Here is a 15535-nt window from a genome sequence, read left to right on the forward strand (position 1 = left end):
TTCTTTTTTAATATTTATTGTCATCTAGTATGCTACATAATTTATGTATTTATATACATATTCTCTATATATGAATATATTAGCTATTTTCCCTTTAGAGTAAACTTCAGTAGATTTTTGTTTGTTTTATTATTTATGCAATAGGAACAATTCCTGGTTCTGTGTAAGAAATAAAAAGCATTATTTTTCAATGTGTGAATGATTAATTGAATAAAAATGTATAAATTCAAAATTTTAAGATTGGAATAATTCTGAAGAAGCCATAGTTTACAATAGTAAGGTTGAATTGTATGTAAAATTTTTAGAAAGATTAATTTGCTTTTTATTTTCATTAAATTACTGCATTATTTCATATCAAAAACATGAAGGTTGCCTTCATAGGTCAGAATACCACATATTTTCAGCTTCTTTGTTTCAACCTAGTAATATTTCTGACTATCCAACCATTTCCTCCTTTGTAATGTTTTGACCTTTGCTCTCTAGTCTAGCATGCCTATAAGATATTTTTCTTGGTGGTATTTTCATCTCCATAGTCATTCTACTAAGTGTGGTTTTTCATTATTGGTGGAATGATAATGACCACCACAACCAACCCAGAATGAGTACTCAAAAAGTATACTTTACTGCCTGTTAGGTGCTATTCTGAGGACTGTACAATTTTTATGTTGTAGTTCCTAAATGGATCTTGAAGGAATTATCCTTTTCTATAAACTTTTTTTTTTTTTTTATGAGCAGAATATATTTATTGAGAGAAAGAAAGAAAGCTCCTGTCCTGAGAGAGGGACCGGGGGGGTGGGGGGGTTGCCGAGCGGGTAGTTTCCCACCCCCTCTTTTTTTTTTCTATAAACTTTTAACGTTTAACATAACTTGCAGATGAAAGATACCTTTTCCTAAGTTAGGACTAATTTAGGGAAAGCATTTACATTTCTTTCTGGGATGTTCTGAAGTTCTAACTTGACCAAACACCTAGTAAGTTTATAACACCTCAGGTATCTGTCTTTCTGTCTCTCTCTCTCTCTCTCTCTCTCTCTCTCTCTCTCTCTCTCTCTCTCTGTCTGTCTGTCTGTCTGTCTTTCTTTCTTTCTCTTTCTGAGACAGGGTTCACTATGCAGTTCAAGGTAGCCTTGAACTCACTTTGTAGCCCAGTCTGCCCTGGAACTCATAGCAATCCTCTTGCCTCAGCCTCCTGAGTGTTGGGATTACAGGTATGTCTACCATGTGAGGAAAGAGCAACAACTATGAATATGCTATTTTTGTTACACAGAAATGTTCAATAGGGGAAACAAATTAATAAGTTGTTTAAACTGTGAAAAGTGCTCGAGTTGGTAGATGTTCATGTTGTAGAGTGACCTTTTCCCCAGCCAACTTTGTATTCTAAGCTCAATAAGCACTCTTAAGTTTTCTTGGAAAAGTAGTAGTAAACCTTCAAGTACTAAATTTGGATACGTCTCAAATAGTATAAATTTGTTATTGTTATTTTTAGATAGTCGGTGTCTATGAATGGTGTTAAATATGACTTTTCCACTACATGTTTTCTAAATTGTAAGCTTCAAATGCAATAAAAGTAGGACCTTGTTCAAGGTTGGTTGTCTTTTTTTTTTTTTTTAAACTCAGAAATTATATGTGTTAGGTATACTTAGATAATATTGCCTGCTCCATAAAAGATTTCTATTGCCATCCCATTTTGTATATATCAGCAAAACTTTGCTCTGATAGCTTTATAAGGACACATGTAAATACTTGGTTTTAGGCAGGAAGCTATCGTAGTTGCTAGACACATTCTTTATTTTGATACATAAATTTGAAAAATGAAAAACAAAAATGTCAGAAAGTATATAGAGGATATTGAATTATCAGCCTTCTTATACAGCAACACTAATACATTTACCCTAGGGAATGAAATTAAGCATAACCTCAACCTTAACTGTGTTTCTTGACATTTTTGTGTGTTATTTTGTAAGTGTAATATCACTGTAGCAGTTCTTTTTAGAGAAGCAGGCTATCCTATTAGTTTTTATAAGGTATGCTTTTAATGGAGACTTATTTTATCCCCAAGGCTATAGTTATTTTCCTATAGATATCATGAAAATGCTAAAGCAAAATTTATATTTTATCTGTTGGTTTTGTAGGCATCATTGTACAAATTTGCCTCTTTGATAAGTACAGATGCTTTTAGTTTGTCCAATTTGATTTATTAAGTTTTTATGGGACATGCTAATTATAATTAGTTGTTTTGTTAGTCTTTTTTTCTGGTCACCTAAATAATGCTTTTTCTTTCTAAATTTTAGTCTAGGTACAGCTTAGTGCACATTAATATTGTCAAATGGCTTCTTCATTCTTATTCTCATAAAGAGAAATTAATTCATTTTCCTTGCAGTAGAGCCATGAACTTTGGCTTAGTTATGAAAAAGGAAAATGATCTCAAAGGTTTTTGATGCAGGGAGAGTGGCAAAATTTTATATATAATATTGACATAGACATCTGAAATATAAAGGACAAGTTGACAAGAGTTGGTTCATCATTTCATTCAACAATTATTTACTGAGTTTAATTATAAATGTAGGGGGCCTGGCCCTAGCTCAGTCCTTTAAGTGGCTGCTTCCACAAAGCTGTCAGCCTCAGGTTGCTGGAGTTCGAACCTCACAACTCTCCCGCTGGCCAAAAGTGCCCTGAAGGCATTCGAGGAACCAAAAAACAAACAAACAAACAAACAAAAAAAACATTAATTATAAATGTAAGGCCCTAGAATGATGATGAGTAAAATAGGAAAGGTCTCACTTATGAGCTTTCAGATTGAGGATTGTTACTGGGGCCTGTGATACATTTTAATATTTTCATATTACAGCATGATAATTGCAGTGGTGGAAGAACCCTATGTGGTGCATTAGCCTAGAGGCAGGATTTCTTATCTAGTCAGGGAAGCCAGAGGGTATTTGGCCAAAGATGTGATGTCTAGTAGTCTGAGGTAAAATGTTGAGATTTCTGTGGAAGCGTTGAATGCAAATTCATATTGAATTTCTGGTAGATATTAAGCTTAACATATGTGTCGTGGTTCAGATGTGGCTTAGTGTGCCTTTGTGGCGCACTGTGTGCACAAGCTGTGTCCCCAAAGTAGAGCTGTTGGGAAGTGCTTGGAGTTGAGGGGCCAAGATGGCAAAATATTCTCCATGCTGCCTTTGCAGAAGGAAAGGGCTGGCGCCAAAGGGTGGGGTGAGCTTGGCACCTCCCTGCTCCCTGCTCCTGGTTCACAGTGCTCAGTGCTGGTTTCTGCACACAGTGCTGCTACTGCAGTCTGTACCATGAGTGGGGTAGCCAAGGGGCAACTCTGCCACAGAGCCTAGGCCACACCATTTGCCTTTTTTACCTCCAAACTATGGGGTAAATAAATTTCTTCTTTATGAGTAGCCTGTGCCAGCTGTTCTGTTACAGAGATGCAAAGCTAACACAGTATCTATAAAGTCATCTGTCTTCTCCCTAAAAGTGCCTTTCTTTCTTGCATTTTACACCCTCCCTTTTAACCTCATACTAGAATACTTTGTATCCAGCATGAAAAAGTCACCTAGTCATCTTAGGTACACTCTCCTCACTTATTCCTTTTTTAAGTCAGATACAAACTTCTTTGGAGTGTCTGGTCTCATTTTCTTTGTTTCTTTCTCTGTCTTCCACTTTGGTTCAGGCAAACAGTCAGTTCTTGCTTGACTAACTGTAGTCTCCTCTCAGCTAATTTCCATGCTTTTAGTGTTTGTCTTTCAGTTTATCTCCTATACTGCTGCTGGATGGCTTTTTTCAAAGTGCAAATTTGATCACATTACTTCTTAGAATACAAACTCTCATAACTCTCTATGATCTTTAGGAAAATGAATAACTGGTTTATTGCAAATTTTCTAACAGTTTCATCCCTGTGTTCATCTCTAGTTTCATCGCTGCAGTTTGTTTTCATACCTCCTTTTGTGACCCCTTTGCTGTGATTGCTTCTCAGTTACCTTAGCCTGTGCTGTTTCCTCTGCTTGAAATGCTAGCTGCTCTTCTCACGAGCTCCTCTGCTTTTTCATACTTGATGGTCAGCCTCGCTGCTGCAGCAGTCATTTATAGGCTTTCAGTCTGTCTCAGACTTTATTGCAATACTTTTCATGGATTTAGGGAAAACGGTTTTCATGGATTTAAGAAAGACCACATGCTTTTACTTCACCATGAGGCATTGGACTTCCTAAAGTTCTGTGTTCTTTTCAGCTGTCTTATGTCCGTTATCTACCACTGAGTGGAGACATACCCAAGGTGGGCTGTTGCATACTGTATGAAGGAATGTGTAGGTTTGGGCTAGCTTCCAGTGGGTTCTTAGGTCTTAGTGATTATAATGGTGCCCCCACAGGTTGAGTAAGGGAATCATATTATTTGAACTGTCTTTTACAAAGAGTAATAGTATTTAAAAATAAGGTTTCTAGAGATGAAGATAGTATTCCTTTTCCTTTTCTTGAAAAGTTTTAATTACTAAATTGGAAATATATTTATGGATTGATATATTTATGGATATATAGATATATTTCTGTATTGATATCTGGATTTGTGGATCCAGATATCCATACCTGGCTGCTGATAGGGATTTGGAATTTACTAGTCTATGATTGTGATTAAAGGAAGATCTGATCTTGTGAGCAGTGTAGAGTAAGACAAACAAAAGGGCGAGGAAATAGTCCTGTAACATGCCAATATTAAAGGGGTGGATTTTAAGGAGTATGACCTCCAGAATAAAAAAAATTAACAGGAGCAGTCAGCCAGTAGCGTGAAAACCAGAATGCTGTGTTGTCTGGGGATGTGGAGAAGGAGAGTCTGAACATGGAGCCACATTTATAAGTGGGCCTGTTTGCTAGGGAAAATGCAAATGTCTCACAGTCTGTTGTTCTTTGCGGTAGCCACCTGAAGCATTTGTGTCTCTTGTGTCCTTTACAATTACCAGCATGATTGAGTACTTTAATTTTTAACTTTGTTTACTTTGTGTTCATTTAAATTTATACTTAAATGACTACTTGTGTCCAGTGGTTATGGTATTGAATAGCACACCTATGGAGAGACCACTCAATATGAAGCTATGAGATATCCATGGAATTTATAGATGTAGAGTAGTAACTGTCTCTGTTAAAAGTAATATGAGTTCCCTTTTTAAACTAAATAAGAATAAAAGCACCTAGTGAACTATTTAGTTCTATATTGTTGTTTTTCTAGTTAAGTTTTGAGTGTAATGTCTAGAAGGGTATGGTTTTGAAGTGTTACATTTTTTTTAATAATGATTTGATTCTTTTCTTTAAAAAAAAAGCTGAATAGTTATTCTGAATTATGAGATAATACCCCTCCTTAAATTCAATTCTCCTAGGAGAGGTTTTCAGTTCTTATGGTGGCATCGAGGAATGATTTAAATGTTAGATGAGGACTTGCGATGAGAAGCTAAATAAATTAGAAAACTCACTGGATTCACTAATTTTGTTGTTTATCTTTCTCCCAGAAAGTTTTGTACTAATGATTATAAACAATGATTTTACCATTAATCTCTCAAGGGTAGTAGATATGTTATGATAAGAAAAAAAATCCGTATTTGATGCATTTATAAAGTTAAAGTTGTTAATCATTTTGATAAACTTCAGATATATTTCAGCTGTGAAGCTTTCAGGGTAGGTGGCAAGGAACTCAATAGAATAGTCTGCTTTGTATTGTTTTACACAGAATTGCATGGGACTTTTAAGGACTTTTAAGGGAGACTTTTAAGTAAAATCTTAAGGTTGTAGATAGCTATGGGCCAGTTTGCTCTGTGGAAGGCAGTCACAGCCTCTGTATCAGGCCTTTCCTGTTTCCTTAGGAGGGAATGGTTTTGGTGGAACCTGGAGAGACCTATACAAAGGCTATATATCACTTATCAGAAACCTACTGTGTCTGTTGTGAGTTAATTCAGAAGTGTCTATACCATATGCAAATCATTGAGTTATTTTTATATGAAGAATAGTACTATTCATTTTCCCTCTCTTTTCTTTTTCCTTTTCAGTTTGAAAAAGAGTTTACTGACCACCAAGAAACTCAGGCTCAATTGCAGAAAAAGGAAGCAAAGATTAGTGAGCTTCAAGCAGAGTTGCAAGCTTTTAAAGCTCAGGTAAAATTAACAGTTGGGGTAATTTGGTATTGAAACCACAACAGGGAAGTAAAGTCATATTAGATCTTCATAGCATCAACATGTTTAAACTTTAATCTGCCTTGTATCATTTCTTAGTGTTATTTGTATGTGTTTTTACTGTGGTATATTTATGTTTTTAAAAATTACTTTGTCACTTCTTTTCCTACTTACAAGTTTAGGAATATATAAGCTTTACATTTTATCCTCTTTCTTTTTCATTTGGGTTGTGTTTCTGATGTCTCATGTTCCAAAGTAATTAAGCATAAAGGTTAAGAAAGTCTTTTACTCTTAGATTTGTCATTCATCACTGATCTTTATCCTAGTACAGGAAATTATTGCTCCAGCTATTTATTTTTCAAAACCTTCAGCCTGTGGTTACCTTGCAGTGAAAGATAACCTCTAACTGAATGAGAACATTTTCTGATAATTTTTCAATTTCCAAAAGTAAACAGATTTAAAACATGACAAAAAAGAGAGCAAATCTGGATTATGAAGCAGATAGCTCACATCCACCCGCCACATATATTAGATAGCTAGAAATACATCATCTGCATTTTTATGGGAGCGAAAGTAAGGAGGTAGGATTCATTGCTAAATTTCTTCATGTAGAGTTATATGCAGCAAGCAATAGGTATGGCTTTGCGATAGTTTTCTCTTCCACCTAATTTGTGGTTACAATGAAGTAGTCTCAGGTATACTGTTTCCTGTATTATTGGCAATTTTGTTTTCTTTTATGGTTAGTTTTATTATAAAAGTGATTTGAAAGATACTTTGATAGCTGTGTCTTAGTGTTGAATTTAATTACAAAATTAAAATCTACAAGAAAAACATCTCTTTAGTGGCTGTGAGAAGAAAGTCCCAGGTTTTATGGTGATATTTTTTTCACCTTTCCTATGTGGATCCTTATCTTTCATATTCAGAGAAACATTTGATATTGTTCTGTGTTTCTTAGTCACTGCAGATAAAATGTTTTTGACAACTGTTTTCCTGCCTGGGTTAATATAAATATAAGAAGTCATTTCTCTTTTAGAAGGATTACCTGCTTATCTACTCTAGAGAAATCTAGATTATAAAGCATATAGTCATCATCTTTGGATAAGTTATTGCCCCAGTGTTTTTATATAAAATGGGAATAAATTTATGTATGAAAACTGAAATTAAGAACTCTTAAAAGTTTTTAAAATTGGGCATAATAAGGACTTGTGATTATGACTAACAGAGAAAAAACAGAAATTAGAAATTTAGTATTGGTCATCATATCCAGCTTTGAAGAATTATTGGCAAAGTGTTCCTTTAGATTTTTCTTTGTATTTTATGAAATGCCTACATTTATCTTACACTCTTTAATCAAAGCTAGTTTAGTAGAAGATGATGAATAAAATATGTTCTGCTGTCTGTGATTTCTTTCCTTTAGTCACTTATGAGCAAGATAGTTACAATGTACAGTGTACCTGCTCTTGAAACATATTCAGATTATTCATACGTTATCAAATGATGACTCTGGATCAAAATTTCTGCCATATTTTTAAGATAGTACTTGTTAACTACAAAATGTACACAAGTGTGAGTACAGGTTATGTAAATCTTTGACATTCAGAGGGCAGTCCCACTGTTGATCTCAGCAATCCTAGGTAACACTGAGCATGTTCCTTTTTTACATTTAATGTTTTTAATAAGGCACACCTTTCGGTGCCCAGTCTCCATTTCTTTCATAAATGTTTTTCTTTGTGCTGATAGCATGTCCTTGATTTTAGACTTCATATGATTACATATGGCAATCTAGTTTTTATAATTATGTTATAAACCTTTTGTAAAATGTTTTCCATTTGCTGAATAGTTCTCACGTGTGTGTGTATGTGTGTGTGTGTATTTATATCACTTAAAATTGAAGTTCATGATTTCAAGAAGTTGTTAACGTAGAAAGTTTTCTGCAAGATCCGAATTCATCAACTAAATTCTTAACATACTATGGAGGTAGAAGGACAAAGGTGATCAGCGAGTACAACTTGTTCTTTTCGACTCTTCATTTTACTTTGCTTCTCAGAGGCATTTGCCTTTGTGAAAGAGTCCTCTGAAGAAGTGGGACAGCCTGTTCTGTTGTGGCTTAGACTCTGTGCTTGCTTTTTTCTTTTATTTATCTAAAACAGTTTTTCAGTGGCTGTTATCTGCCATAACTGCCTTAGGTGCTGGGAAAAAGTAGTGAATACCCCAACCCCAGCATATTCACTTCCCTCATCAAGCTGACAGTGTATTGAAGTGGTAATTGTTAATGAGTCCTTGGGAAATGGTTTAATATTATTGAGAAGAGATAATGAAAAGTTTAGGGTGCTCTGGGTGTAAAATGTACAGGCAGATCAAACTGGTATGGAAGGTATCGCGGTTACTCTTCTCGCATTGTGGGGACAGATAACTGACACCCAAAATGAAGGAAGGAAAAGTTTATTTAGCTCACAGGTAGTGGATGTTTTTGTCCATACTCAGCTGGCTCCAAGGCAGAGAACAGCCATTCATGGCTGTGGCAAAGGGAGTGGCAGCAGTTCAGGCAGTTGGTTAGCCTCTCCCTCTCTTTACATTGTAATGCAGAATATTTGCCCCAGGGCACTCACACCCATAATCCCAGCACGGGATCAAGAATCAGTTTCAAACCCTAGAAGTTACGCTATGACTACATGTGGCTTTTGGGGAACAGCTAAACACCATAACAGAAGGGATGCAGCCCAGAAAGACTAGCAAGATGGCCAGGTGAAGGGAATGTTTGAGGCAAAGGGAACACCAGGTGTGTGGTCTCTGATATCAGTGTGAGGTCAGCACACTGGAATTGCAACACATGGAATTAGGACAAAATTAATTGAAAGAGTAGTTTATAGGGAACAGACCATGACAAACTCTAAAGACCTTAACAAAGACTTTTTTTCTTGGAAGTAATCAACATGTCTGTCAATAGATATATGGATAAAGAAAATGTATTTATACACCATAAAGTAGTACTCTGCCAGTCATTTGTATGAAAATGGGTGTACTTTTTTTTGAGACAGCTCTTGCTATGTAGTTCATGGAGGCTTTAAGCTCATTATGTAGAGCATTCTGGCCTTGAACTTGAGGTCATCCTCCTACCTTAGTGTCAGAGGTGCTATGATTACAGGTGTGTACCATTACAGCTGGCTTGGATGCACCTTGAGACTACAGTGTTACATGAAAGAAAACAGAAATACAAGTTGAAATATCAAATGGTTTCTCTTGTACTAGAAACTCAAAATCTCAATAAAAAGCAAAATAAAAGCTGGATAATAGATAGTAGAGAAATAGATCTTTTGCGAAAGGGATGAGGACAAAGACATGGAGTGAAGCAGAAGTAGAGGCGAGGAGGAGAAAACTAAAATGCCTCATGTACATGTACCAACTCCCCATGAGGGATGTAATCATGCATTTCAAATATGCACTGATTTTAGAAAGTTCCAATAAATTAATGAATAAAATAATAAAATAACAGAAATAAATAAATTTAAAAGTTAGATTTTTTTTTTCCAAATGCATTATACCATCAAGGAGATTTGAGAAAAGGCATGACATATCATAGAAATGCCATTTAAATCTTTTCATTCCCCTGGATCTTACTTTCTTACTAATCACTTCCGTGTCCAAGTGTTCTATAGATTTTTGTGCACAGATACTATCTCCTGCAGCATATTCTCTGTAAACCCTTGGTGAATTTTTTTTTGCTTTCCATTATTTTAATTTTCTCCCAGACAGCTGCTTTTCCTCTAGATCTATATCCCCATTTCTCTCCTGAGCATGTCCCCCTACATAGCCTGAACTACATGAAATAGTGACTTATATCTGACAGTCACATTTATTTGAGAACAAAGACTCAGATTACTTATATTAGAAGCACTTTTTTTTCTTTCAATTTTGTGTTTTGGTTAAATCATGTGAAATTACTGATAGTTATTTTTGGTTAAAAGAGTATCTTACTGTTCTGTAAAGTGTACTTTTACATCTATAAAAATGGTCTTAGTTATATTTCTTAATTTTTTCTTTAGTTTGGTGCCTTGCCAAGTGATACAAAAATTCCTTTGCTCCAGTCAAAAGAAGAAGCTGGCCAGCTGGCACTTCCTTGTGCCCCTTCCCTGCTCTCCAGTGTTGGGGTACCACCTCCTCCTCCCCCTCCTCCACCTCCTCCAGTCCCAGGAATGCCCATGATGTGTGGTGGCCCAGTGCCTCCACCACCTCCCTTGAGCTTTCTTGGTGGAAGAAACTCTCCTCCTCCACCCACCTTGCCATTTGGTTTGAAGCCAAAGAAAGAATTTAAACCTGAAATCAGCATGAGAAGATTGAATTGGTTAAAGGTAAAACACATAAATAGGGGAAAATTTAATTTTTGTTGCCTGTTATTATAATTTCCAATGCAAATCTTAAAATGAGAATGAATTTTTTCTAAAAAGGGAAGTGTTGCTATAAAACCCTTTGTAGTTGGCTAAAACATTCTGTCTTATAAATTTGGTGATCTTGTAGTGGGATTTGCTTTGTAATTAAATTGATAATTCATCATTATTGGAATGGAATCTTATATTTTTGAAGTGTTTTTGAAAAGTACAAAAATGTTAGGGTTTTTCGGAACTGTTGTCTGCTGGTAGCTATTGGGTAACATAGTAGTAGTTGTCAGAAGCTGAACCTACCCAAGTCACATGAATTCTGCTCCTGTAGACAGATGGGTTCATAGGCACATAAGCAGGGAATATACTGTGTAATGTGTCCTGGCATTCCAGAGGCAGAGTGAAGATGAGTGTCAATAGTCACTCTGAGAAGTAAAATTGAGAATAAATAAACTTTATCATTCAACTTCAGATTGCCAGCTGCATGATCATGGAAACATTTCCACTTAAGATCTTAACATTCCTCAGAATTTGTGTTTCATTGAACAGACTTTGAGGAAAAATCTACAGAGATTACTTCATAAACATCTGTTGGCAGCTATGGGACGCCGGGTCTGTGCACAGTGATTGGGCCGGGACAGGTGACACACCCAGCTGCTTATGAGCCAGTCTTCTCTCTGATTGCAGATCCGACCTCATGAAATGACTGAAAACTGTTTCTGGATCAAAGTAAATGAAAATCAGTATGAAAATACGGACTTGCTTTGTAAACTTGAGAATACATTTTGCTGCCAACAAAAAGGTAAGTTTAATGCTTTTGTTATTACCTTATAATTGGAATTTAAACTTTGTGCCTTTTATAGACCAAAACTTTTTTAACACTATTTTAAACATCCTATACTTAAAAAAAAATTTCCATTAATAATGGTAAGTAATGAAATAAAATGTATAAAAAGTGAAATTTGTTAGACAGTATATCAAGTGAGCAACTTAAAAATGCAGATTATATAGTCTGATTCTTTAATTTTTAAAAACAATATTCCATTGGGGATTAGAGTTTTTGTAAAGAAGGATATTTTGAGGGAATAATTTGGTATGAAAATTGCTTAAGTTTGAAAAAAATTGCACCTTCCTCTAATGAGAGGTTTGCATTTTGTGACCCTTTATCATTACAGTCTTTGTGAGTCGCATGGTACAGAAATGTCACATTTACACTGTCCTGAAAGTTGGCTTGAAAGAAAATTGAGTTTATTATACGATCTTTTTGTTAAGAGCAAAGACGTCATTTTCCAAATTGTTTTGTGATAACTTTAGCTTGTATGGTATGATTTTAAAAATTAGATTGTACTCTAATCTGAAAATTGATTTTATTTAATCCAGTGTCATGGACCTGCCCTTTATATTTAAAGACTGGTATCCATACATATTGTTTGTTTTTAAGTGTTATGTAAAACTTAACGTTTTAAGTCTGTAGCACAAGGAATTTAAAGCAGTCATTGGCTTTTAATTTTGAAGATCGAAAACCTTTTTCCTTATAGCTTTATACTTCCATGTCCCTGGGCTTACTGAGGACGGAGAGAGGTGTGGTGAAAGAAATTATACTGAATAAGTGCATGTGTGAGTCTGGAGGGAGGAACGAACTGGGCTTCCCTATAGGGCCTGCCATTCAGTAGGTGTCATACTAGGGATGCCTCACATACCTGATTAAATTTGATATCTACAGCAGCCAAAGAACATTGGCAGAAACCTTAAAATACTCATTTGCATTCTTTTGAAAGAGGTAATTGTAAATTACAAACTCTCTAAAAAATTTGTAATTTAGCAATACTTTCTAAAAGGCCTTTGTAAAATAAATTTCCAGAATTCGTAGTAAATCAGAAATCTTTACTGGACACCAAGTGTGCAGCGTTTGTCTTGGCTCATATTAAAAATGGAATTTTGTGGTCTTTGAAAACGGAGAATTCTCAGCAGTCTCACCACAGGAAAACTTGTGAAGTAAGCAGATCTTAATTTACCTTTTGATTATGGAAAATCAGAATTTTCTTTGAATAGGATTAGTGCACTCTTCAGGCAATCAAGGAGCTGTGTGGCAGTTAAAATATGTATTTACATGTAAAACACTTTAGAATTTCAGATTTCCTAATCTGGAATTGATTAGTTTTCCCTTCGCTTTGCTAGTAGGTATAAATGGTGGTACCTAGAAGCTATTTAAGTAATGCTGCCAGCCAGCTACTCTTTCTTTCTTCCCCTCTTTACTCTGATTACTTTCTTAATTAATGAGGCTCAAAAGGGAAACTTGTTAGCATGTCTTTAATTTAGCTGTAACGCTAGCCCTAAATGAAATAATTGGACCTTTAAAAAATTCTTAAGTCATCTAACTTTAGCCTTGAGAGTCAAGGTTAAAAAATGATGTATTTGCTCAGTCTAATAGTAGTTAAATAGATTAAGGTGAAAATTAAAGATTTGCTAAATATTTGTCTTCTATTCCTCTTATGCCACTGATTTCTTGGTAAGATACGCTGACTCCTTGGTCCAGTATCTCTCTCGCATGCCTCAGAAGCTGTTAAATGATCACAACATCTTTTGTCTCTGCTTAAATACAGGTTTATGGATCTGTGGATGATATTTTTAGGGTGAACAGAAAAGATGGGGAAGGCAGGATAGAGAGCATTGGCAACATTTTATAATACCAACCAAGAAAGGTTATTGCTGTGACAATTTTTTTTGTTCAGCTTTTGGAATACTTCCTAGAAATAATTCTGTGAAGGGTCATAAGGGTTCTTTTTGGCATTACTGGTAGTTAAGTATCGAAATGGAAAAGGCCAGTCCCTGCTGCTTTTAGACAAACAGGATTTAATGCTATAGATGTTTAATACTAGTGATCACTGGGAAGGAAAGAGAAGGCATCTGTATGAGAGGATGGACTGTTGGAGTGAGCCTGTCACTGCCCGTTGTCTTTTCTTCAAAGCCTGGCAGCTGATGCATTGGGTTGAAATGTTAACATTTGTTCATCTTCCATGGTCCCAAAGGTTTTGATACATTTTGTAACTTCTGAAGATTGAGAATTAAATGTAGCTACTTATATATTATTCAGTCCAAGGTGAAAATCCAATTGGCTATCCGCTCTTTAACATGCAGGACTAGACAGAGGCTTTGTTGGCTGGATGGTTTTAATCAGTGGTTTACATCTCATTTAGGCAGGGAAGGACAAAGAATTCAACTTTTTGAAGAACACAGTGGGTTCTTTTTTTTTTTTTTTTATTGCAGCAACTCTTTGGACTAGGAGTTTGGGCTTTTTTTTTTTTTTTTTTTATTCCAAGCATGGATGTTCCAGCCCAGCTACTTACAGTGATAACTTTTTTTGTAAACATTTGACAAACCATATAGTATAAGGGAACTGAATCTAATCATTTAATGAGAATCTTTCATTTTTCTCAGATATCCTGTAATGTTGGGGTGTTTTTGGTTAATATTAGTTGCTCTTTTTTTAAAATCCTTGCAGTAGATACTACTTTCAGTTTCCAGGACTTTTGTATTCCAGTTTCTGGGGTTTCTAGGTCTAATACCCAGAGTCAGAAAAAGAAGAGGAATTAATAATGTATCTTGGGCACCTATATTAAAGACCTTGGAGCTGGGTCTTTTTTTATATTACCTTGATTAGTCTTTACCATATCTCTTAACTTCTGTGGTCCTTTATTTTAAACTCATCTCCTTGAGACTGATTATACCATTTTCCTTCACAGAAAAGTGTTGTTTATAATATCTTAAGAAGTATAGGAAGCTTTTCTTAAGTCTTTTCCTGTGTATAATCAGCATTTCCTCCAATTTTCTTGTGTTGTCGTTTCTGGTTATGGTTTATGTATCTGTCAAGTGTCTCACTTTGGCTTTCTTGCCTCTTTCTTTTCCAGGTTTTTGAGATACAGCTCAGCTTTCCATGTTTTAAATTCTCTCAGAAATGTGTTTTTCCCAGGTTACCTCTCTCAGTTCTTTCACCTTGCCTGCCACTTTCCCTCTCTACTTGGCTACTTGCTCAGGTCAGCAAATGTGGCTTACGTAGTTGGCCTTTCGCTGACACTGAGGATGCTGCAGCAGATAGGGCAGGTATGCTTCTCATCCCCGTGCTGCTTGTGTGCTTGTAGTGAAGCTCAGGACAGTTAGTCGTTGAAACATAAGAATGAAGAGTGAAACAGCAAATAGTTTTTTATTTTGTATTTTTTTACTTTTGGAAAAGATACCATGTTTTGCTATCTTTGGCTTCTGTTATGACTTAACAGGGTTATAGAAGGACATTGTTTATATATTTCTCTGAGACTTAATCACATCACTCATATATTGAACATTTGGTTTCATCAAAATAGTGTTAATGACCTATGTATTTTTTACCAGATTGGAAGCATCTGTTGGTTAGTTTTTACAGGTGGTTGGAATGTGGATTAAAGTATACTAACAGGTTACTGGTGTTGGATTTGTCAACTAAAAATGAATATCAATTACTTTCATTATTCACAAACTGTTGATAGGGATTAAAGTGCTTTTTGGAAGTATATGGATATCCTAATTCACTTAGACTGATTTATTATAGAAATCTGGTTCCAAAATTCTTAGGTTTTTGAGATAATCATATTTTATAACAGGTGTGTCATATTTTCCAGATAGGGCCAATAAACCAGTTCAAAAATAATCTCCCAGTTGAATTATTATGGCACATGGATATAGTTCATGGATTATGCTCTTAGAAGCAAATCAAGATTTGATTTCTTACATCATATGTTCAGTGGAAAAAGTATTGGAATAGGATGTGATAAACCATGGATTTTCCCTGTGACTTGGCTGTGTTCAAGGTGCCATTTGGTATTTGAAAGTTGATTTCTGCAATAATTTATGAAAAGTCCTAGTTTACCTCATAAGTCTGCATTAGGGTATATAATAACAGTGTGGTTCATGGAAGTGCATGTTAATAGATTATAACAAAATGAATGGCGCATATCTTATATATATATATATT

At 35.3% G+C, this 15535-nt stretch overlaps 1 protein-coding gene across 1 annotated transcript in view; it reads left to right on the forward strand.

Moving 5' to 3' along the window:
- The window catches only part of Diaph3 (diaphanous related formin 3), a 523261-nt gene that overhangs the window by 196613 nt on the left and 311113 nt on the right, over positions 1-15535 (forward strand). The window contains exons 15-17 of the mRNA XM_023702376.1: positions 6032-6136; positions 10198-10503; positions 11218-11332. Coding sequence (XP_023558144.1) covers positions 6032-6136; positions 10198-10503; positions 11218-11332 — 526 coding nt within the window. The remainder of the gene's footprint in view (positions 1-6031; positions 6137-10197; positions 10504-11217; positions 11333-15535) is intronic.

This window comes from Octodon degus, unplaced genomic scaffold (genome assembly GCF_000260255.1).
Source record: "Octodon degus isolate 3935 unplaced genomic scaffold, OctDeg1.0 scaffold00150, whole genome shotgun sequence".
NCBI lineage: Eukaryota > Metazoa > Chordata > Mammalia > Rodentia > Octodontidae > Octodon > Octodon degus.